General features: G+C 32.5%; 3 protein-coding genes across 3 annotated transcripts; 2 read left to right on the forward strand and 1 right to left on the reverse strand.

Annotated features, from left to right (window-relative positions):
- The first annotated feature begins 2905 nt into the window (after positions 1-2905).
- On the forward strand, positions 2906-6799 carry LOC131627687 (probable GTP diphosphokinase RSH2, chloroplastic). The gene is made up of 6 exons (XM_058898525.1): positions 2906-4009; positions 4095-4280; positions 4870-5330; positions 5520-5678; positions 5761-6112; positions 6323-6799. The coding sequence occupies exons 1-6, from the start codon at positions 3293-3295 to the stop codon at positions 6629-6631; spliced, it is 2184 nt and encodes a 727-aa protein (XP_058754508.1). The 5' UTR covers positions 2906-3292; the 3' UTR covers positions 6632-6799.
- A 4960-nt stretch (positions 6800-11759) lies between these two features.
- On the forward strand, positions 11760-13067 carry LOC131627671 (F-box/kelch-repeat protein At3g23880-like). Its single transcript, XM_058898510.1, has one exon. It carries the CDS (start codon positions 11760-11762, stop codon positions 13065-13067), a length of 1308 nt encoding a protein of 435 aa, XP_058754493.1.
- Positions 13068-20791: 7724 nt separating this feature from the next.
- Positions 20792-21530, reverse strand: LOC131627642 (auxin-binding protein ABP19b-like). Its single transcript, XM_058898482.1, has one exon. It carries the CDS (start codon positions 21501-21503, stop codon positions 20871-20873), a length of 633 nt encoding a protein of 210 aa, XP_058754465.1. The 5' UTR covers positions 21504-21530; the 3' UTR covers positions 20792-20870.
- Between the last annotated feature and the right edge of the window lie 4556 nt (positions 21531-26086).

The raw sequence follows: 26086 nt of genomic DNA on the forward strand, positions 1-26086 counted from the left end.
AGATTAGCCTTGTACAAAATCTCGTGTTTCGTTTATAGGACAAGTGGTTAGGTCGAATCTCTATAAATCTCTGGTGCATTATTCTTCTCCCTGATCTCTCTTTATTTTCATTGTTTGTTTATTTCCGCCGTGTTCAAATTTATTTTCAACTATGATTTTACTCGTTTTACTTATGCCACTGCTGACTCTTTTCAAAATTGTTTTAAGCAATTTCTTTTACAATTTTTTTAATAGGACATTATTTTTTAATGCAACACAATTCATCACTTCTCTTGTTTTGGAGTCACTTATCCAACATTTCCACTATGATGAAAGAGTATTGGCATATGCATAAGTCGAGAATATTGGCATTGCCCCTCGCCAATTCAAGGATATCCATCCTCATTTGTAGGGGGACTAAATTATGGGAATTTTTCTTGCCCATTTATGTTTAATACATGAAATAAAAAAAGAACTCTACACTATCAAACCCAACCTTCCACCACTGTTAAAGTGAAATGACCTAACAAATAGGTAGAACTACCGTGCCAGAATAAAACAAAGTCAAAGTAGTGACATCCAACCCAAACAACTATTGCACAGAGGAAAGCCATAAAACAAAATGCCTAAAACATAACTAGGAATATATGAGGTTAACCCTTTTAAGAAAATAAAAAATTGCTACTACCACAAAAGGCCACAAAAACCATCACCTATGGTAGTGAAGATTAACTTCACCATCGTAATTATCTACCCCTGTTTTCTAAAACAAGACGCAAATAAATAAAAAATCATAGATGGAAGGAAACTTGCAAAATTTGTCCATCTTTCCCCTAATATGGTTCACAAAGAGGATATATGATTAAATTAGTCTTTTATGATCACTAACAAAACTCCAACAATAAAAAAATGTACACTATAAATAGAGAAAATTGGAAGACGAAGGAGAGAAAAAACATAAAGCGAATTTTGTAAAAAAGAAGATGCAATGTTTGGATAATTCTTCCAAATGAAATCCCCCACTTATATATTAAATGACCAATATAAAAAATGAATGGTTAATTTTAATTTAACAACTTGCAACAAATCTCAAAACCAAATATATGAAAACTAGATACCAAATGTTTAACCCCTTAAGTCAAATCACAACTATCATAAAAACCTTTGAATTAACATTCGTAGTCAAAATACAAACAAGCAACTATAACACTTTATGAAGAAACCGAGAAAGGCTAACTAAAGATTGACCGAACACTATAAACCAAACTCCGATCCTCCTCGAAATGCATGAAGAAAACTTGTGAGACAATAGCCAAATACCTATTGAGAAGAAGAATGACAAAATTCACTTGTGTTACTAATTTTGAACGACAACAACCAATACAATTATGAGAAGAAGAACGATGAAAAGGTCCTTTATACAACTACTCATGGTTGAAGTTGTCTCCCTAGTCGACTTAGATAAAACCTTTTTTAGGTTATCCTCACCTCTTGAGTTAAGTCCTAAATACCGCCTTGATTTTGAAATGAATTTCTCTTTTGAATATCCCTATTACTTGAACTAAATTACCGTACCCCATTCTTTCAGACTGTAGACTTGGGAGACAACTGTTTTAGACCAAACTCATATCCAATCCATCAAAAACTCAACCCAAATAACATGATCCACTCAATGGTAATTAGTCCTCCTATATGCGATGACTAGCCGGAGACAAAAACAAGGACAAAGGCAAATACAACGGTAACGATCGTGGCACAATGTTAACGATTATGATTCTCTACTATAAAGTCGGTCTCCTCGAAGTCCACTGATAAGACCTTTAAAACTAAAAAGAAAAAACTCACAGTCTTCTACTCTACATATGTACAACTCCTCATTTTTTCTCTGATTTGAGCGTCAAAGTATTTGCAAATATCACCTCCATTCATCAACCAACAAACTCACTTGGAGGATCGTCATCCTCTTAATTCAATTTAAACCAAATATAAGTAATTTTTTTTTGCCCGTAAGATTCAACTCAATAGACAATATGAAAATTATTAATATGAATATTTTGTGTGATTATACATATTTATATATGAGATCTCTCATTTTTTAATATAAATTGAATTTTCCGCGTAAACGCATAGAATAAATCCTTAAATTTAAAAGAATCATAATAGACAACAAAAACAAAAATCTCATTCATTGTAAATTTTTATATTATAATTACCATTTAAATTATTATTTTGTTACGTAAATACAATTGGTAGGTTGAAAATTAATTTTTTTTTCATTTAAAAAAAGGATAACTAGCATTTCTGACTATCTTTAAAATAATTAGCAAAATTCACTAGTATATTTAAAAAAAGAGCATTATCCATTGGTATATCCATTTTTTTTGGGTACAATATTCACTAGTAAATTCTATTATACCAAAAATCCATAAGAAAAACTGTTACCTTTTCCCCGGATTTAATTTCCCCAAGAACACCGTCTAGATTCAATGAAGCCAAGACACCACCCAATAAACAGGCAGAACAAAATAAAATATCTCCTCTGTACTATTAACAAACCAAATCTGACAGACAGCATTAAACAAACAAATAAAAAAAAAACCAATCTTATCCTAAATTAAATTCCCATATCACACCCCAACTTGTGCGCTGGTATCTATTGTCTTTCCAAGGTTAAACCCGTCATTTCACTTTCCACCCTCCCTGGTTCTTACCCATTCCTCATTCCAAGAAAAAAAAAAATCAAACATAAAAACATACAAATTACATATTCTACAAATTTCTCAGACAACACAAATCTCTCTCTCTCTCTCTCTCTCTCTCTCTCTCTCTCTCTCTCTCTCTCTCTCTCTCTCTCTCTCTCTCTCTCTCTCTCTCTCTCTCTCTCTCTCTCTCTCTCTCTCTCTCTCTCTCTCTCTCTCTCTCTCTCTCTCTCTCTCTTGCGTGCTTCCTTCTGAAAACGTGTTTGACTCTCTTTCCTTCAAATTCATAATCCCCTTTTTGTAAATTCTTCTCTATTTAGGGTTCTTCTCCTTTCTTTCAATCTTTGTACAATAATAATTTCTATATATATAATTAAAAAAACAAATATTCAATTCTTCAACCAATCTTTTTTTTCTTCTGTACAAAATACTTTTTCTCTGGTTCAAATTCTGAGCCACCATAACTGTAGATTGCACCTTAAAATAAAAAAATCTAATTATTCTGTTATTCTTTTATCTCTCTCTATTAGATTTATAAAAATTGAAGAAAAAAAATAGAAAACCCTAATTCCTAAATTCAAAAGGATTCAAAAGGAAGAAGAAGGTTTTGTTTCATGGCGGTTTCAACTATATCTCTCTACGCGAGTCCACCGAGTAGTGTATGTTCCGCGCCGCATCAGATTAGTCCTCACGCTTCCTATGATTTCGATTTCGGATCTAGATCTTCGTCTCCGGCTTCGACGGCCACGGCGTCGACGTCGGCGAGGCCTATGATTGGTGGATTGTCGTGTTTGTTTTCGTCTTCGGTGGCGGTGAAGCATGTTCCGTTGACGAGCTTTTCCGGTGGAGATGAAGATGAATTGAAGGAGCTTGGTAGTTCGTTTTCGTATTCGTATTCGCCGAGTAAGTTTGCTGGATCTTGGAAGAGGGATAGGGATCATCAGATTCAGAGTCCGGTTTCGGTTTTTCAGTGTCCGGTTTCGTGTAGTAGTAGTATGGGGACGGTTCGTGGTGCGTCGAGGAGTAGTGCTGGTGGGTTGTTTGAAGGGTTTGTGAGGAGTGCTTTGGGTTCTTCTTGTTTGGATTATGAAACTACTGGTGTTAGGCTTCGTGGTGGTGGTGGTGGTGAGTTTGATGGAGGTGGTTCTTCTGGGGTTGTTGATGAGTTGACTTTCAATTTGGAGGATACTTTTGTGGAAGGTTGCTTTGGATTTGAGTTTGAGCCTTATGCTAAGAAGTTGTTGATGAGTGCTCAATTGAGGCACAAGATCTTTTGTGAAGAGTTTGTTATTAAGGCGTTTTGTGAAGCTGAGAAAGCACACAGAGGACAGGTTTGTTGAATTTTATGTATGATTGGATTTGGGATGCATGATTTTTGGTTTGTTTGAATGATGTTGATGAATTGTTTGTTTGTAGATGCGAGCTAGTGGTGATCCGTATTTGCAGCATTGTTTGGAAACTGCCGTGTTGTTGGCTTTGATCGGTGCAAATTCCACTGTAGTTGCTGCAGGGCTTTTGCATGATACACTTGATGATGCTTTTCTTACTTATGATTATATATTTGGGATGTTTGGAGCTGGAGTTGCTGATTTAGTTGAAGGGGTGAGGGATTTGTTTGGTGTTAATCTATAATTGGTTGTTATTTATGATTAAGATAATGGAGTTTGATGTTTTAGATTTGCATGTTTTTAGGTGATCTTTGAATCAGGCTTTACAATTGAATTTGTCCCTGAATTTTCTGATTTAGATCTAGTGTTAATGACTTGTTGTCTTCCATCAAATGTTGGGTGTACACTTTACATATCTTATTGGCTTTGTTCCTCTTTGAGTGATTTCTCGAAGCTGTCATGTTTTTGTTGTCTTGTTTCGTCTCTATGTTGACTGTTGATCCGTTTTCTCCTTCTTGATGTTTTAGTGATCGTTATTGTTTGAAAGTAACAATAATTTATCTATTTGGTTTGTGCAGTAAGCTTTGTTTGCGTAGCTTTTTGTTATAGTTTAGATGCTTTCATCTGTTGTGTGTTGGTTACGTCCTGCACTTAGATTTTTCTATTCAATTTTTGTACTGCTAGCCGGTGGCATTTTTGTTGGAATGTATAATTTATGATGCCAATTTATGTCTTCACTTATGCTTATTGATCTTTCTATAGTTTTTTCTTCAAGAATCTAACTGATTGTTACGGCATTTTAGGTTTCTAAACTAAGTCATTTAAGCAAGCTGGCTAGAGACAACAACACAGCTAGTAAGTCTGTTGAAGCAGATCGCCTGCATACAATGTTCCTTGCCATGGCAGATGCAAGAGCTGTCCTCATTAAATTGGCGGACCGATTACATAATATGATGACACTAGATGCCTTGCCGGTTGCCAAGCAGCAGAGGTTTGCAAAGGAGACTTTGGAGATTTTTGCACCTTTGGCCAATCGCTTGGGAATAGCTAATTGGAAGGAACAGTTGGAAAATTTATGTTTTAAGCATCTCAACCCTGTGCAGCACATGGAGCTTTCGTCAAAACTTGTGGAATCGTATGATGATGCAATGATTGCTTCTGCCATAGAAAGATTAGAGAAAGCACTCAAAGATGAAGGCATTTCTTATCATGTCATTTCTGGGCGGCACAAGAGCTTGTATAGCATTTACTGCAAAATGTTAAAGTAAGTTTTACCTTTCTTTCTTTTATTTGACTGCCCCCTTATATAATATATTGCATGTTATATTTACGTGAATGAGACTATTTTGAATTCGAAACTACTGATATAAATTGTATAGCATCTTCAACATGGTGCATTGTACTTTTTGCGCGCTTCAAATTCTCAATTATTCATTTGTCTACAAATTTGCAGGAAGAAATTAACCATAGATGATATCCATGACATTTATGGGCTGCGCTTGATTGTTGAGAAGGAGGAAGACTGTTACAAAGCCTTAAAAATTGTTCACCAGTTATGGTCAGAGGTTCCTGGAAAACTGAAAGATTACATACGTGGTCCCAAGTTCAATGGGTATGTTGCAGGTTAATAGCAGTAATGCACACTTGCAAGTGTCTGTTTCTATATCGTCTGACTTAGATTTTGTATTTCACAGGTATCAATCTCTGCACACTGTGGTGATGGGTGAAGGCAAGGTTCCCCTCGAAGTACAAGTTCGAACAAAAGATATGCATTCGCAAGCAGAATTTGGATTTGCTGCTCATTGGAGGTACAAGGAAGATCACTGCCAGCTTTCTTCCTATGTGCTTCAGATGGTTGAGTGGGCTCGTTGGGTTGTCACCTGGCAGTGCGAAGCAATGAGCAAAAATTCTACTTCTGTTGGATGTGTCGATTCAATCAAGCCACCTTGCAAGTTCCCTTCTCATGCTGAGAATTGCCCATATTCTTACAAGCCTGATTGTGCGCAGGATGGGCCTGTGTTCGTTATCATGATTGAGAATGATAAGGTATGTGCTAGATTTTGTTTAATATATAAGGCTTGTTTGGCATGAGTAGTTTTCACAATGTTTCTTGTCGACATACAAGGGTCAGATGCTGATTGTGTTAAAAATGTGAAAAAGAAGACATGCATTGCATTTCATGCCAACCAAAATTTAGAATCTTGTGATGTGTTTGAAACATCTGTATTTACCGTCATTGTCCTTCTGGCTGCGCAGATGTCTGTTCAAGAGTTTTGTGCAAACTCAACAGTACTCGATTTGTTGGAGAGAGCCGGCCGAGCAAGCTGTAGGTTGACAACATATAGGTTCCCTCTAAAGGAAGAATTGAGGCCAAGACTGAATCACAAGCCTGTAAGTGATCCAAATTGCAAGTTGAAGATGGGAGACGTGGTCGAGCTTACACCGGCCATACCTGACAGGTATCTGACTGAATATAGGGAAGAAATCCAGCGAATGTATGATCGCGGGCTAACTGTATCAAAAATGGGAACTACTACTGCAAGCAGCATGGTTGGCACCAGTTGACCTTTGCTTGACTTTGATATATATTCCAACTTGTTGTTTAGTCACAGTTTATGATGTATATAGATAAAATCTGTACAGAACAAAAAAAAATGTTACTTCTATGAACTTGCTAACTTGATTCAATTGTGATTTATGTAGTTGGTCCAATGATTAAGTTCTATTTTGTGAGTCCTGCTTTTATCAAATAGTAGTTTTTATCTTTATTCACTAATATGAGTTTGTAGAACATTATGCATATCAACATTCTACTTTACAGTAGAGTCTGTACTTGCAAAGTTGCAATCAATATCACAAAATCAATGGATCATGGATCACTAACTCGAAATAGTTAAGACTGAAGAGAGCATATTAATACAACAAACTAAGATTTATAGTATATCCTTTTTCTTATACCTTTTTAATTTTAGGTTTATGTCTTTTATGGTTATTCTTTGCGTAGAGTGCAATACAAGACATGTTCCAAACGCACATGCATTACTGTCCCCCATTAGTTTTAAAAACTTGGTATGCATTCCTTTGAGATGTGGCCAATTACAAGTTCATTGTTTTTAAGTATTCTTTATGCTTTGGATCTTTAGAATTATTTTTATTTTTAAAGAGAAGGGTAAATAAATCTTAAAAGATGATACATGACATAATTTTAAAATTTGGCTAATCAATAGATTTTGGGACATTATTTTCAAACTAAGATTCCTTGCAAGAATAAGAAAAATCAAAACTTCTCATTAAAAATCAAACACTTGACATTTGATTTCAATAATTGAATTTAAATAGGAGATTATATGAAGTGGTCCCACTTTCATTCAACTGATTTGATTTGCTTACCGTGGCAAATGCTTAAATTGACGAGTGTGGGTGTGGGCAATATGATTCCCACATCACGTCTTTCTCTTTCATTTCCTCTTCTCTTTAATTTTAAAGCAACTTTAGGAATTACATTATTAGATTGAAATTGCGTTATTTAAAAAATATAATGATTAAAGACTATCGTATTTAACATCTAAATATTATATTAAAATATCATTTCGACGGTAGTCTTTTAATTTTTGAAATTCTCAAAAGTTCCATTCTTAGTCTTCTGGATGAATATCCATAACTTTCTAGAATAATCATCAGTTATGAATAAAAAATATTTTGCTCCTGAATGTGATGAACACCTTACATGCTTCCAAATATCAGCATGGATGTAATCAAGGGATCCATATGTTATTTGTTGGCCTTTATTGAACTTCACTCTGCAAGATTTTCCAAGTACACATGATTCACAAAATGTCAGCTTTTCGACTTTGTCTCCACCAAGCAGATTTTGTTTCTCCAATTCGACCATACCTCTTTCACTGACATGTCCGAATCTCATGTACCAAATTTCTATCTTCGATAGAAGTTTCGTGGATGCAATATTTGCAGATCCACTTACAACTTCAACCTCAAGGATATATTTGCGGATCCCTTTAACGTTTCTAACCAATTCTCTTGAACCAGTAGACCTTTCATCTTCAAGCGACACAAATCAAAATCATTCACACTGTTGAACTTTTCAATCTCATACTTCGTTGATGACATCTTCTCCACACTCACATCACTAATTTGTTGTGAAAACGATGTCGAAATAACAAAGCATAATCGATTTCTTTATCTGCAAGAAACCCACAAGGGTAGAAAAAGGGAAGCAAGAAGAACACGATAAATATTTATAAACTGCTATTCTTTACTTTCTCTGTGAAATAAGATTACAAGTGTTACAAAATAACAAATAATCTCTCTCACCCTAATTAGGATTTGCATTATGCAATGATGAAAGACTAGTATGTTATTTATAAGAAACTGACACACTAAACTAATGAGCTTTTACACACAGACCCATGACACACGCTAATTTATAAAACAAACTAACTTAAACAATTGAGTTTAACAAACAGGTCCAATTCGACATGCTAACAAATCTAGCATGCTTTGACTTCGACTACAATATGTGAACAAACTTCGACGACATGCTAAAATCCCATTGAATTGTCGAACTAAAAAACTACCTTCCGACCTTACTAAAATTCGATCAAATATCTTACATTATTAATAGTAATTAATGAATTATAAATTTGCATTGTTATCTCCAACACAAATTTATAAAAGATGCATAATAGATTCATATTAAAAATGCAGAAATAGGATAAAAAATGAAATAAGTTGTGCAAGAGAAAAAGGAAATGTGAGATGGATCACAAAGAAAAGAAAGATGCAAGTTCGAACAAAGAAGGATTACAATTATTTCGTTAAATACCTACCAACTGTAAATAAATAATTGATTTGGGATTTAATGTGGAATCTAGGATTTGGAGCTTCTCATATAATTGATTTTGGCTTGGTTTTGGTGGACCAAATTGTGTGATTGGCTTGGTTTTGACAATACTTCTTTTCCGGATAATTTATTTAATCGCCTTTCTCTTATGGATTTGTCTTGTAAATCCAAATTTAAGGTTGATACTAGTTGGTTATTTGGATTGGCTTTTTGTTGGGGAATTTGGAATTGTAGGAATGCTATAGTTTTTGAGGGTGTTTCCTTGAGGAATTTTGACACTATAGGTATGGTGAAGTTTGTTGCTTGGGAATGGTTCCTTTCCTCTTATAAAGGGTTAGAGACCATTTTTTGGGGTGATTGGTTTATCAATCCGGGTTTATGTATTAGGTGATTTTGTAAGGGGGTTGTGGGGGTGTTTTAACCTCCTTTTTTTTCTTTGTAATTGGGTTAGCACCCCTTGTGCTTTTTAATGCCGTTTTGCTTATAAAAAAAAAAAAAATATAATTGATTTTGGAAGATTGAATCAATTTGAAAAAAAGAAAAGCAAACATGCTGTAAATGAGAGCAATCATACATCTAGATGATTAATTATTGATTTTGAAAAATCAATCACAATTTTTAACAATTATTGTATTATGCAACTCTGAACATCAATTTAAATGGATGTTATATAATTATAAGATATACAAATACAAAAATGAGAGCTTCAAAATTGCTAAACATAACTCTTAGTTTCTCATATCATTACATAAATTCACATAATACATAATGTAATGTGCCACATAAAAATTCACTAAAGTTAATAGAAGATCGAAAAATTCATTGTCCATGGTTTTTAGTTGATTTCTCTGGCCACGATTCTTTGCAATATCAAATATCATGACGCAATTGATCACATCTGCAACCGTGATTTAAAACCTTGATCATATCGATTGCTTTATCTCCATAAAAACTCTTGAACCGAGGTTTGCCAATAAAGAACAAGCAAGAGCATAACCAAAACACATGCTAATCCCCAAGAAGAGTTTCCAATTCTAAGCACCAAAGAAGGATCATGAGATGGTAACAATGAAGTTCTTGAAGATGATGACAAAGAATAAGAGCTTGATGAAGAGGTTCTTTTGATGGCAATTATAAGTCCAAAAAGAATCATAGGCAAAACAAAACCAGAGCTAGTCCATTTTGATTCATAATATCTCCTATCACTCTTTGAGTTCACATATAAAGGAGATAATACTATAGCTGAGACTAAAGCCAATACCATAGCCAGTGATCTTTGTGAAAATCCATGGTTTGAGGAAGCATATGTTGTTGTATCCATTTTATGAAATTTGAGAGAAAAATAATTGTTTGGGTTTACTTGCATATGAAGAAGCCAACTTGGGTTTTTATTGTCAAAAATTTAACTTGTGGCAAGTATTTATAGAAGGTGGAAAAAGAATTTGGATTTGATGCAAAATAATCAATTTCATAAATCAAAGATCTTTTGCGCCCATCTGTAATGACTGATATGTAAAACTCTCACTCAAGATATTTAACACTGTTGCGTGTTCAGATTTGGGTTCGAACCTATAATCTTTAGTTAAGATGAAAAAAATCTTTATCATCTCATCTAAATACTCTTAAATTAACATGTTACGATCGTTGAAGAAACCGTTGATTTTAATTATATATTTTGATTTTAAAAATTAAAATATCGAATTAGAACTTCTAACAGTTGATTTTGATCAAACGGACGTTAATGATCAGTAAAGATGAAGATAATATAAATATGTAGAAAAGATGAAGGTAATAATGGGGGTGATGGGCTAAGGAATCTAGATGGCATTGGATGACAGGAGTGTGATAGACAAACAGCCGGCCAAAAAGTGAAGAAGATTAAAGAATGTTTAGAATTGATATAAAGGTGAAAAAGTATGGTATAGAAAGGAGATTCATTGGAATGCAAGTAAGGTATATTTTCTACTTTTTTTTGGTGTGTTCATATTTCATGTTGTGATTTATATTTAGGAGCACTTAGGTTTAATCAATGTTTATATGTTTGGATATAGCTTTGATCAAAATCAATGCATTATAAACAGCACTGATTTTCATCACTTTTTGACAAATGTAATTGAGATATCGTTTTATAATTGATGGCTTAAATGTTTATATTGCATCGGTTTATTACATTCACGCATTCAATAGTTAATAGCCTTTCGATTAAAATCGGACGGTTAGGATTTAATAGTTAAAAATTCTCTGATTACGTGAATGCGATATTTTTGCTGACCTTAGGAGATTTTATTTTGACTTTTGAGTTGGGTAAGGTTACCTTCAATATAAAATATTTTAAAAACAAAAAATTATTGTATTATTTAATAAATTAAAATCATGTGGTGAATAATTGTTTTTTCAGCGAGTATTAGTATGTAAACTGCTAGTTTAAATTCAATCTTCGACAACAACATTCATTTGTATTTATAAACTAATCTAAATAAGTTATCGATATTTATAAATCAACAATTTTATATAAAAAAACAAATGCAATGAAACTAAATTTTAATATCTAATCTAATATGAAATTTAAAGAAATGTTACTATATTTTAATTACAGTTTATAATAATAAATTTAAATATTTATAAAATTAATATAAGTTAATAAATTTAATACTATTCAATAAGTTCTTTAGCAAATTTACATATTAACTCAAAGTAAAAAAAATACTCCTATATTAATTATGCAAAGTTTTCTCTTTATATATATTTAAATAAATTAATTTGACGTGTTAAAATTTATTTTTCTAGCATGACCCTTTTGCATATATATACTATTGCTTTAACCTAGAAAGCATGGTCAGAAGAAACCCTAAGATGAATTCAGAAGATGATTCACTTGCCAACCTTGATTGTAATCTCATTCCAGAAGAAGAAGATGATTCACTTGCTACTCTTTATTGTAATCTCATTCCAGTGATGCTATGTGTCTGGAATTCTCTAATATCTATTCATAAATTCGCCAGAAAACACTTGAAGCTGTCAACAACAAACCCTAACCCTAACAACATGATAATCATGGATTCACTTCCCACTCTTCCTTTTGATCTCATAACTGAGATACTCTCTAGGCTACCCGTCAAAATGCTCGTTCGATTCCGATGCGTCTGCAAGTCCTGGAATTCACTTATATCCGATCACAAATTTTCTACAAACCACTTTAAGCTATCAACCAAGCAGAACCTCCATTTCATAAGCTATCATAAGCCTTCACAGAGGCATGTTTTAAAGTCTTACCCACTCCAATCCGTTTTCACAGACCTAACTAGTAATTTCACTCAGCTTGCCTTTCCATTTAACTCTCCTTCTGATAAAACTTTACATTACATTGTTGGCTCGTGTCACGGAATCCTTTGTCTTGCCCATAGTAGTAACTCTTCTGTTGTATTGTGGAACCCTTCTATTAGAAAATTCAAAGAATTGCCTCCTTTTAAAAACCCGCAAGTGTTGGCTCAAAATGTAAATCGAGCGATAAAGTATGGCTTCGGCTACGATCATGTTTCTCATAATTACAAAGTGGTTGTTCTTTACAACAGTCGTACCCATTTGCGCACAACTAAAATTAACGTTTATACTTTGAGTACCAATTCTTGGAGAAACGTTCGGATATTTCCTTTTTCTTCTGACTTTAGCGATGATCAACACGGGATATATTTAAGCGGTACAATTAATTGGTTGGCCTATCCTAACTGCTGTTGTTCATATTTTATTGTTTCTTTTGATTTAGGTGAGGAGTCTTATGAAAAGATTTCTCCTCCTCCTCCTGATCATGGAATGAAAGCTGTGTGGGGGGCGAAATTGTGTGTCTTGAAGGATTGCTTGTGCATAGTTTCTTACTATGATGTTTGGGTAATGAAAGAGTATGGAGTTAAAGAGTCTTGGACTAGATTGGTCAAAGTTCCTAACTTGCTAGATCAATGTGTATCGTCTTGTTTCTTGACCTATGCATTGTATGTTTTTGAAGACGACCAAGTGTTGTTGGAGGAGGGATTGGAAAAGAAGTTGATCATTTACAATTTTAAGAATCATACTTTTATGGTTACTGCCATGTTTGAAACCCGTCCAGAAATCTGCACCGAGAGTTTGATATCACCTTGTTCCTAATGTTCTTAATGCTAGGATCTCACTTGAAAATTTTAACCATAATGTAATTGCTATGATTACCGGTGAATTCATGGATAATTGCTATGGAAATGTTTTATGTTTAGAATAATAAATTTGAAGCTATATGCTCGCATTTTTTTTCTTGTTCTAAACTCTATGATTCTTAATTTGATACTAGTTTGTCTTTTTGGAAATTCATAATTTGAAATTAACAAAAGATCACTGCACTAATACATACTGGTTTGTTGAATTGTTGGTGTGATGATGTGATGTTTATTGAGGCTAATATGCCATTGTCAATTTGTTCTTGTAAGTCAAAGATAATGGAAAGGTTAATATTATTGTGTTAGTGCTTGTGCTATTATTATTGTGTTGTTGTTTGTGGTAGTGCTTGTGCTATGCTATTGGTTGCAGTAGACTTTTTTAGAATAATTCAGAGTCACAAAGTTCATGAATTTGTGCAAGAGAAACTTGAGAGGTGATGTTTAATGGCTCTTACTTGACAAACATGTACCGTCATTGGGCTGCATCGTTAAATTCGTTATACTATTAGTCATGCTTACAGGCCAAGGAGTCTGTAAAACCGCATCAAACAATGCAGACTATTCTTACATTGGACAGTGCTTTGAATCAGGAACTAGTTGACTTCTTCACCAAGTCACTCCTACCTCAATCATTTCATTTTCTCTTATACAAGTTGGGAATGATTAATATCTATCTACCCTCCAACTTGCGGGGAGATATTACACCAGTAACTAGTTAAGCTAACTTGTTAGTCAAGTCAACTAATATTACACTCATAAAACGATCATGCGAAAGAAAAGAATATCCATTTTTGTTCGGAAAAAACCTTGTCGCTGTAATTTCTGATAATGAGGTTCTTACGGTCTTTTATAAGCCATATTGAGGCTTACGTATTAGAGCTTATCAAACACTTCAGACAGTGTTTGATTTGTTTGTGTTTCTTGCTTTTAGTTGACAAGGAGGAGAGTGAAATACTAGCAGATGATGAAAACTAGTTAAGATTTCCTCGCCACTAATTAAGTTGCACAATATTTTCATCGGATGTAAGCATTTCCATGTTTCAGGGAAGGCATTCCTTTTAGCAAAGCTTTGTTGGTCTTGTTGAAATATGCAAGAGATCTTCAACACTGAAGGTTAATTTTCTATACGTATTACACCACTTGGTGCCTATATTTGTCTATTAGAGGACCGGGTTGAATCTTCCAACCAAGCTTGAGAGTACAAGCTTTATTCATATTCGCTAACTTCCTGAGACCAAGGCCACCCAACTGCTTTGGCTTTGTAAGAATGTCCGAGTTCACCGCATGATACCTTCTATTCTCTTTTGTGTCTCCCCATATAACTTTCCTCTGCATGCGATGAATACATGCCTTAGGTATAATGTTGGTCATCAATGGGAAATAGGAATAGCCTCCATCACGCTCTTTGTCAAAGTTACCCTCCCCGCAAATGAGATATGCTTAGCTTTCCATGATGTCAGTTTTGATTTTTTTTAAAATTTTGGAGTTGGAGAAATCGGAATTTTTTTGTAACATGTTCAAAATAGAAAAGAGACTGTACTGTTGAACTGTCACTCGGTGTATGTTTAACCGTCTTAGGAACACCTTTTGTTTTTACCGCTGAGATGATTGATTTCTAATCAGTGTGGTTTCTGGATAAGAAATCTTCTTCAATTGCTCTTTAATGTGGAGTTTCATAATGTCCCTTCTTTCAAAAATCTCTCGTGTATCTCTTCTCATTCGGTCAAGATAAAATATTTGATTTACCGTCCTTCATCACACCACCACCATCATCTTCTTCTTCTTCTTCATCATCATCATCATCATCATTATCAAACTTGAGCTTTTTCCAATGAGTGCAAACCTCATTCATTCGTATTGGGCTATCATGTTTCACCCACTTTGAAATTAGACAAGTATAGATTATACATTTTCTTAAGTGTGCAACCACATTTTGAGCTATCGCAACCTATATTCTCTGTGCATTTGGCTTCGTGAAAAATATAATTCAGTGTTGCTCGAGATATGTTGTCGACGGACTGTGAATAAAGATTGTTGTCTTTGAACCTGTGTTACAACACTATGATGCTGTGACCAAATGATGTTTGGATCTCATTGTGATTATTTTGGATATTCTAGTTTACGGAGTTCTAATATCTACACAAATCACCTTTACTATTTTTCAACCAATTCTTCAGTGTAGCATGGAAAGACTCAACTCGATTAGTTGTTATATTTCTTAAGTGTCTAACTTGATCATTCCAAGCAAAAAAAATCTTCTTCTTCATCTGGTCTAGAATTGGACTTTCAATATATATTCAATGAATATGGATATTTTTCACACACCTTCCTAAAAAGCAAAACGACATCGGCATATGATTATTTCGTAGAAGAATTTATTATAACATTTCATGTATTCATTATTCTTTTCACAATCACGCTAGCTTTGACAATAATTTCCTCTTCACCCTTAATTGGTTTGGTCCCTACAACAAGTTTAACTTGAATGCTCACATTCTTTGTGATGTGATACCTACAAAGTAATGCATAAGAAGTAAAAAAGACATTAGCAACCGAATTCATCAATATGGTATCACAGTCGGTGACAATGACTTCCAGCGTGTCTTCTTTGTTTTTTAACATTGCCTGACACGCTTCAGAAGAGATACAAGAATCTGAAACAGTTTCATGTAGTTGACTCTGGAGCCCATAGTGAGCTGATAAAAGAAAATATATTTTAAAAGAAAAAATTGATTGTTTGGAAAAAGAAAGCTATGCTCTCAAAAACAAGAGTGAAAAACTAGATAAGGAAATTCTTTTAGAAGTTACCATATACTTTGAGTTGTGTTTTAAAGAAATATGATTCATCTTTTCCAAAATTTCTAACAAGAAACATAAATAGAGGCAAGATGGCTTCCATGATCTATGAAGTAAGTAGAAATGAGAAAAAGGCATTGGTTATGTTTCACCAAGGAATTCTATGTTTGATTCTAAACCCCAAAAGTGGTAATAAAACCAAAAGCTTTGTATTCGTATTTCACTTATGGCCATACACATGATACATATGACGAAGGTGAGATGATACACTATGCTTTCTATGCAGATGTTGAACCCCTCAATGCAACTGAAGCATTAAAGGATTCGAAGTGGGTGAAATCTTTGAATGAGGAACTGAAGTCCATCGAAGTCAATGACACTTAGTCACTTGTCGAATTGCCTCAAGGCAAGAAGGCAATTGGTGTGAAGTGGGTATACAAGGTGAAATGTAATCTCAACGGTGAAGTAACTCGACACAAGGCTAGACTTGTGGCGAAAGGATTTTTTCAAAAAGAAGGAATCGACTTCGATGAAGTTTTTGCATCTGTTGCTAGGATCAAAACAATCAGGTTGGGTGTCTGTTTAGAAAATATGAACAATTGACACATATGACAGATGGATGTGAAATGTGCATTCCTGAATGAACCCTTAGACGAAGAAGTTTATGTTGCACAACCAATTGGGTTTGTGAAACATGTCAAAGAGAGAAAGGTTTACATGGTGCATAAGGCCCTATATGGACTTAAGCAAGCTCCAAGAGATTGGAATAAGAGTATTGACAATTTCCTAAGGGAGAGAGAAATTGTGAAATGCGCAACTAAGCATGGAGTGTATTAAGAAGAAGCAAGAGTGAATTGCTTATACTATGTGTCTATGTCGATGACTTGTTAATAACAGGTAGATGTAAGAAAAAGATCGAAGACTTCAAAGGTGATCTTATCAAGGAGTTCAGAATGTCTGATATGGACAACATTTCATACTTCCTTGGCATCGAATTCAACAAGAGTAGTAAAGGCTTGATGATGCATCAAAGAAGATATGCTACTCAGCTTCAACACCTGCTGAACAAAGATTGCAACTGTAGATAGAATCAGATAATGATAAATTCGACCAATCTAGTACAAAAGATTTATTGGTTCATTAAGATACCTTTTTCACATAAGGCCTGATCTAGCTTTCATGGATGAATAGAAAAACTTAGAATTCTGATCCCCTTCCCTCCATCTCTTTGGTGGAGGGATCTAACATTGTCTCTTGGATCTTGGGGGTGATATGAACTGATTTAGAAATAGTATTTCGAGAAAACTTGGAGATGGATCCCTCGTTGACTTTTGGCAACACAAATGGTTTAGAGCAGCTCCTCTATTTGTTCAATTCCCTTCATTATTTGCCTCGCTGCAGCCTAACTGAGTTCAAGTAAAGGAGATGGGGAGTTGGTCCAATGGAGTGTGGAGTTAGAATATCAATTGTGAGCAGGTTCTTCTATCTTCTCCTGATGTTACGAAGTTTCAAGAGCTGCATAATTGTCTTGTGATGTTTGCTCCCAATCTATCGCGAGTGGATTCTTATATTTGGTGGAGGAATGTTGATATTATTCGGTCAAAGCGGCAACTGCTATGCTCTACTATATTTCTCCTGCATGTTCGGGTTCTTTCACTCACTTGGAGCCTTCTTTCATTTGGTTATGGAAGTCACAAGTCCCTAATAATATCAAGGTTTTCACCTAAAGATTATTTCACAATATGTTGCAAACTCAGGATCAATTAGCAAAGAGAGGAATCCTTTTGGGTCAGCATAATTTGGTTTGTTCGTTCTGTTTAGGTCTAGACGAGAATCTCATTTATCTCTTTTTTACTTGTCCTTCGACATTTCAGGTTTGACAGCAGTTATTCCTTTGGATTGGTCTTGTTTCTTTTGTGCCTTTCGTTTCTTTCAGATCACTTCGCGGATTTTCTTCGCCTTCTCAGAAACAAGGTTAGAAATAATCTCAGTTGTATTTTTTGGTTGGCTCTGGTTTGGTCAAATTGGCTTGTGAGGAACGATATCCTTTTTTAAGGTGGTCATAAAGGTGTTCGTGAAATTGTTGATTTGGGTAAATCTCTTTCATGGGATTGGTTTTGTTCTAAGATTAAAGGGGTCTCAAGTTATATTCAGTTGATTTGGTTAGTGCATCATTTAACTTGCATTCGTGCACCCTCGTCGTTATTTTCTTTGGAACGCTTTCTTGTTTATCGGTTGAGTACTCATGTACTTCCTTATATTCAATCTTTTGTTTATGAAAAAATAAAGCCTTAGCTTTTATGAAAAAAATAAAGCCTTAGCTTTTCATTTTATTAGTTAGTCTATTTCTTTAAGGGTTAAATAAGTTTTTGGTCTCTATAAATATTGCAGTTTTCATTTTTAGTTCCTCCATGCCTTTTGGCAACGGTTTTTGCAAAAAAATACCGTTGACAAAACCAGTTAAAACCGTTGTCAAAACTCAAGAGGGACTAAAAATAAAACTGCAATATATATTTAACCCTTTCTTTAATATATTTAAAATTATCTTTTATTGATATTAAAGGTATGAATGTTAAAATAATCAAGATGACTTTTAAGACATTTGATTATTTTATTTATTCAAAAATATTACTACTTGTGAAGATTAAATTATATAAAATATTATTAATTAAAGAAAACTTATAAATTTATTTTAGTATTTTATATTTTTATATTTAAGCCAAACTCAACTTTCAAATAAAATAGTTTTTTTTACTATTTTAAACATATTAGAATTCTTTACTATTTTTATTACTTATTTTATTATTATTATTATTATTATTATTATTATTATTATTATTATTATTAATATACTATCAAGAACTACTTTTCTTATAAAATAATTTTTTATAAAGAAAAGTTACATTTTTCAGTATAAAATAAAATGTATATATATATATATATATATATATATATATATATATATATATATATATATATATATATATATATATATATATATATATATATATATATATATATATATATATATATATATATATATATATATATATACAGTCAAAATATATTTTCTTACATTTCTTTAGAGATTTGTCAAAAATAAAGCTTCAATGCAATCATCTCATTGCTATATAATTTTATTTTTTGTTAAACAGATGGAGATGTTATGATTTTCTAAATTGTTAAAATTTCAATTATCTTGTATTAATTTTTTATAACAAAATATCTTATTTGTTGGTTAGTCTTCTATGGAATATTTTTTTGTTTGAGGAGAAAAGACAATACATCGATATATGCTATAAGTTGTCTTTATTAACCCTCTTAGAGAGATTATAAAAAAAAGGAAATGCTAACTAGTATTTTAGGATATTCTTTAGGAATTTAAAAATGTATGTTTTGTTTTGAAATTTTTTGTAATCAATGTATTGAAAATGAAAATAATTGAGTTTTTTAAAGAATAAAATGTATGTTTTTTTGAAATTTTTTGTAATCAATGCATTGAAAATAAAATTGATTGTTTTCTTTATTTAGAATGCATTGAAAATAAAAATGATTGTTTTCTTTATTTAGAATGTCTAAAAAGTACCTCGAGAATACTTATTAGCATGATCTTAAAATAAATTATAAAAAAATATTAAATGTTGTTTTGACCGGGTCTATCAAATACAGTCATAAAATTTATGTTAGTGGGTAAGATCAAATCAAATAAATCCATCCAAACATACCATAGATATTAAACCAATGTCGAAATGTGTACGTGAACATCATATTTCACCAATATCGATATTTGTGATTTTATGGACAAATATTTATGAAGTAAAGGGAATGTAAGGTGTCAAATCCGTATAAATGTAAGAGGAAATTTCTTTAAATTAATCCGTATAAGCAATTTTGACTTTTCTGATACATTTAACAATTAAAGTATCTAATTTATATATGAACTAGATACACTAATTGTCAAATGTATAAAAAAAAAGCTAAATTTGCTTAGGATAGTGACCAGAGAAAGTAATTTGCATTCAACTACAAAAATGTTATTTTGATACCAAATTGTTATACCTACGCCATTTATCATTGTTCACAGATACAATAAACAATGATAATTATAATTTTGACTTTTCGATATTTTTATAGTTTGATTGATAAGTATATGTCTTGACAAAAACTAATTGTAATAAGTTGGTTAATATAATTCATAATTTGATTAATGAGTATTTGACATCAAAAAATAAATATGATGCAATTCATAGTTTGATTAATAACTTAAAAAAAAAAGTTGAAGTAGTAAAATAAAGTTGATTAATGGAGTGTAAATATTAATTATTGTATTTCACAATTTAGTGTCTGACTTGGTTAATATTGTGTAATTTATTGATTAATGAAGTAATGAATTTGTTTAATATGTTACGATAAAATAAATGATTAATAATATATATATTTTTGTTAATGCAACCGTGAAATTGATTAATAACACAAGTTTATATTTGTGTTATAAAATAAATATAAAAATAATATTTTTTTAATTGTAAAAAAACATTTTTATAAACATAATAAACAGTACATTTAAAATAAAAAATACAATATGGTATCAAATTTGAGTGTAAAAGTTACTGTAACACCCCTTTTCAACTATTATAGATATTGAGTTTTGATGACATCAGGATCGTCTTTGAGGGTGTGCAAGGCGGCCTACAGCACAAGGCCTCACACTTTTTCATGATTAAATTATGTCAAAAAAGGGCCTTCATATTGATATTTCACTGTTGATTTGCAGTTAAATAGGGCCCCTTAAAAAAAATTCACGACTTATCTGAAGTTAACTTCACTTTATGAATGACATCTAATAAAACATAATATAATATTCGAAACTACCATACTATTATATTATATTATTAAAAATGAAACTCACATAAGTTTATCGTTAACTTAACTTGATTTCAAACAAACACATAAATAAGCAAATCTAGGCCTTGCCGCCAAACACATCCTTAAGCTTTTTAATTTGTGCCTCATCAAGTAGAGTAGTCTGTGCAACTATTGAAGTTGACAAGTCGTTTCCAAATAAAAGATAATCAGCTACATGCACACCAGGACTTGAGCTACTTAAAGCTCCAAAAGTAACAGCTTTTCCTTTACCAGAGTTAATCACAAAATGCAATAGTCCTTTTGGAATAACTATAACATCACTAGGTTTAACACTTTTCACATAAGCTTTAGCTGGTGTAATAAATCCAACAGTTACTTCACCTTCAACAATGATAATTAATTCACTTGCATCTGGATGACTATGAATTGGTACAGTTCCATTTACACCAATGTCTACTCTTGCTGCAGCAATATCAAGTCCATTAAGACCTGGTAAATTTGCGACGGTTGCGGCGGTTAATCCGCTATTAAAAGGTGCTACTGGCTTTCCCTCTACTAAGCCAGAGAACACAAAATCATCAACAGTTACATTTGCTTCTGGTTTGCATGGATAAGATCCTGAAGGGGTTTTGGGAAGTGATAAATCTGCTACACAAAAATCAGTGGCTGAAGAAATAACATGGAAGGTGTATGATGAGAGAAAAGCAAAAACAAACAAAATAGTATTCATGTTTTAAAATTGGGACTAGGATAAGAGAATTGAAGGATTTATTGTGATATTCTTACATGAGAAAAATGGAAGATATATATATAGCCTTAGTTTATGGTACATAAAAGGTTGTCTACCTTAGTTTTTCAACTTATTATTTGTTGAATTTCTTTAATAAAATTGAAACTATTATTTTTGGTATTAAAGATATGAAACTTTGAATATTCAACTTATTTTAAAGATATTTGATCATTTTATTTAATTTAAAATTATTCTTATTTATGTATACTTCATCTAGTCTTATTTATAATAAAAAGTTTGTTATTTTAGATACATTAAATAATTAATATATATAAACTACATATTGTCCAGATACGTTAATTATTTAATATATTTAAAAACAATTTTAAAGAGATTATTAAATAATATAAAAAATCATTAATTTAAACAAAGTTTTCCACTTTTTTTCTTTCTAATATTCTATATTTTTATATTTATTTCAAATGCAATTCTCAAATAAAGTATTTTTTAAAATTATTTTTAGCATATTATAAATCATCCTTTACTATTTTTATAACTTATTTTGTCATTAGTATGTTATCAATCTAAACACTAATTTTTCAATAAAATATTTTTTTATTAAATAAAGGTTTAATATTTTATAAAAATAAAAATTATATCTATATATTTCCAGTCAAAATAATTTTTTCTTACGTCTCTTTACACATTCATCACCTTTTTCATTTTATATAGGAATAAACTTAGCCGAAAGCTTTGTCATTGATGACTAGGATTGGGAATCAGCCGAGTCGGACTTGTCTCAATTTATTTTGATTCGATAAAATTTGATTCAACTTAAAATTGGACTCGAGTTTGACACAATTTCTTTTAAGTTTAAACTTAACTCATTTTAAGTTTATGAACAAATCGGTTCAACTCGTTTATTTTTAAAATTTAAAAGTTTTTTTATAATGTTTAATTTTTTTATATTTGACATTTTAAATTAATATTATTTTTCTAAAAAAATTAAAATAAAAATTAAAAAATTAAAATGTAATTTTATTTCAAAAGTATACAACTTCAAAAATTAAATGACAATGTACGTTCTTTATATATATATATATATATATATATATATATATATATATATATATATATATATATATATATATATATATATATATATATATATAGTTTTGGTCTAACTCAACGATTAGGCATGGCCCAATTCACTTCTGCTTCTAGGACGACCCAATAAGCTTTGACCCAATCACCTAAGGGCAGCAAGAACGCCATCTCCCTGTCCCCTTGGTTGGGCTTTCTCCCTACTCGTGTCGAGGACAGCTCACCATCATTATACCCGACCAGACCAGCCTCTACGCCAGCAGCAAGGCAGGCATCCTACTCCCCGTCGGGGAGTAGAGTAACCCTTGCTCGTTAAGTGTCCCTGTCGTCCAGCAACATCCCTCTGCCAAACCAACGGCTAGTTTCAGATAGCCTCTCAGGATTCGTAAGTTTACTCCTAGAATCTTGGCAGTCACGCGTTTTGGGCCTTGATCCACGATCTAGTTCAAAACACGGACCAATAGTTAAGCGATGGGGGCATTATATAAACCCTCTCATTCGAGAGGGCCAAGTAACACAATTTCAAATCTTTGAAACACTAAAATGTATTTGTGTTCCTACTTACTTGATCTTCGGAGTGCCCTGCAGGTACTCCCTCCTTTTCCTCATCACCAACACTATGCGGACGTCTTTGGCCTATTTCTGGTTCTGATCAGCAGGTGAGTATATATATATATATATATATATATATATCATTTAAAATTATATTTTAATGTGTAACATTTTCATATAATTTGATTTTTCAAAGTACTTTTTTAATCTAACACATATTTAATTTAAATAATAAGGAATATTCTAATTGGGCCTTGGCCCAATATCAATAAAAATATTTTGTGGGAATTTCTTAGACCACCCCTATATGGTGAAAAACACCTCTGAAAACTCCATAATATCTTTCAGAAGTACATATCAGAAATCACATTTTTAAGATGTTTCAGATATGCATATCAGAAATCACTTTTTTCTAATTTTTTATTATTTAAACGTTGCATCCGAACTTTACATTCTACTATATGAGAATGAAGCCAACTTTGATAAAAATTAACAATGCCTTTGTTCCATCTATTAGCGGTAAGGTACAAGTTCCAAAGTGGATGTCCTTCCCTGAGATGAGTTATCTTATAGCAAGTGAGTATGACAGGGTGTGTGTCGATCTGATAAGATTTGTATTTTCAAACATTTTCCCACTTCATAGTCGTCTACCTATAGACCCGTCCGGCCGCATCATTTGTATCGGGTATTAAAAATCGCGCTACTTTGTACAAGTTTATTTGAAACCAGGGTGTCCTATTCCGCTACAACATGTCAGTGGATGACACATCATATAAAAGAGGCATAAACTTGGTCAAATCACTTTTTTGAAATGATGGTGGAGTCCAAAAAATTGATGAAGCATGAGAGAGAATCAAATAGGGAGAAGTCGAAGAAAGATTTGATTTTAGATTTAAGCGGTAAGAATTTGTTCGGTGCATTTTAGAATGTAATCAAATTATTTTTTGAATGTATTGTCATGAAGAGTGTAAAACCAATACGATTCAATACATATATAATATGTTTATATTTCATGTTATCAATATTTATTCTTACCAATTTTATTTTTTTTCTATGTTGATTTGCTGCTGTTTCTGCCATAACAAAATGTCTCTGTGGTTCTGCATAATTCGGATATGCACATATGAAGGAACCTTCAATTTTTTGAAGAAAAAAAAACATCAATGCTTATTTCGCATTTGCATTTCCGAAATATGCCCTGATAGCAAGATAAGATTTCTTGGGTCCGTATTGCTCCAAAAATTCTATAAATATGGTCTCTAAAGCATTTCCATCACAAGCCAGAATCAGAAATGACTCAAACCTATCCTCACCTTGCTTTTGTCTACTTCATTGGTTACATGAAGCCGCTCTAATTTAGGTTCTCGCACGACATCCCATTTGCTGAGCTGATTCCGATAATGAACTCTATCTTGCAATATCCAGAAAATCCAAAGGTGGTCAATATTGAGTATCATTCACCTTTCACTTGACAATGAAGGAAAAGTAAAGTTTACCCCCATTTGAGCTAAAGAACGACAATTTAGAGGTTATGTGGACAATTTTTCAACAATATTCTTCAAATGGTCTGATTGAGTTGGATGCAAAACTTCAAAGATCGGGAGAAGATGTTATCAAAATGTTGTGACTTCCTCAACTACCTGTTTATAACGTTAAATTTATGTTGAACTAGCTACGTAATTTCGATAATTTATGATGAATATATGCTTTGTTGCCTTGGTATTAAGGATTTTGTTTCTGCTGTCCCAGACATGTTTTCGGATATGCACATCTGAAGTCACCTTTTCTTAGAAAAAAATGTGTCTTCAGAAGTGCACGTGCGAAAGCACCTTTTCTTGAAAAAATGTGTCTTTAGAAGTGCACATGCGAAATCACATTTTCTTGAAAAAAATGTGTATTCGGAAGTGCACATGCAAAATCAACATTTTTTCAATAAAAGGTGTGTTCGGATATGCACATCTGAAGTTTGGGGATATTTTGGTATTTTTGATAGAGGTCTCTAAGAAGAGACATATGAGTGTATTAAGAAATTCCCTATTTTGTTTATTTATAACTCTTTTAGCCAAAGTGTAGGTCATGCTATTACTATTTCGGTTTATGTGGGTTTTTTATTCATTTCTAAAGCCCATTAGACTTTTTAAAAACATTGAGAGTGTTTTATCCACATTAAACCTATCATTCTATTTTCGTACCTCGTCTTCTCTTCTTTCCACTCGTCTCTCTCTTCTTCCAAACCCCAACACAACTCCTCTAATTTTTGTCCATCATATTCACAATTTCTTTATAGTTTGCCCTTACTAAGACTTGTTAGCTTTCATTTTTCTTGCAAACTCCAACACATTTAGGATAGCTTGACCCTCAACATCTATAGGGTTTTTGAAGCTCCTTTGATTCCAAGTAGCTGAAGCTATGGTTTAATTGATGTCATTTCTGAACCAAGCTCTTGTGTTTCACTCACCCTCGGTAGTAAGATATGTATTGGTGTTCATTATTATATTGTTAGTTTCTCAAGTAACGTCCTTCTTCTCTGTTTGATAAGTTTGCATGTTGGCGAAGCTTTTATTTTGTTGCTCGCTTATGATACTGCAACTATTCTTTATTGTCAACTATGCATAATAAATGTCGATCTTTTGCTTAAAGAAGTTTTGCATCTTCTTTTGTTGATCCAGGTTTTGCATGTTAGTTTCTCCACGTGTTAGTTTCTCTTGTATGTTGATTTGTAGGTGTTAAGAGATGGTTCCTATATTATAAATCTCAATATGGTTTTTTAATCAAGGTTTATATTCTTTTCCCTTTCTCAATTTCTCTGTTATCCTTCATTTTCCAAATCAGCTTCTAATGCTTCCTTTTTATTGTTTCCTATCCACCTTATAACTATCCGAGGCTGGCAAAATATTATTAACGACTTCTTCATTGGTCATGTTTCT

The sequence above is a fragment of the Vicia villosa genome, unplaced genomic scaffold, assembly GCF_029867415.1.
Source record: "Vicia villosa cultivar HV-30 ecotype Madison, WI unplaced genomic scaffold, Vvil1.0 ctg.000393F_1_1, whole genome shotgun sequence".
Taxonomy (NCBI): Eukaryota; Viridiplantae; Streptophyta; class Magnoliopsida; order Fabales; family Fabaceae; genus Vicia; species Vicia villosa.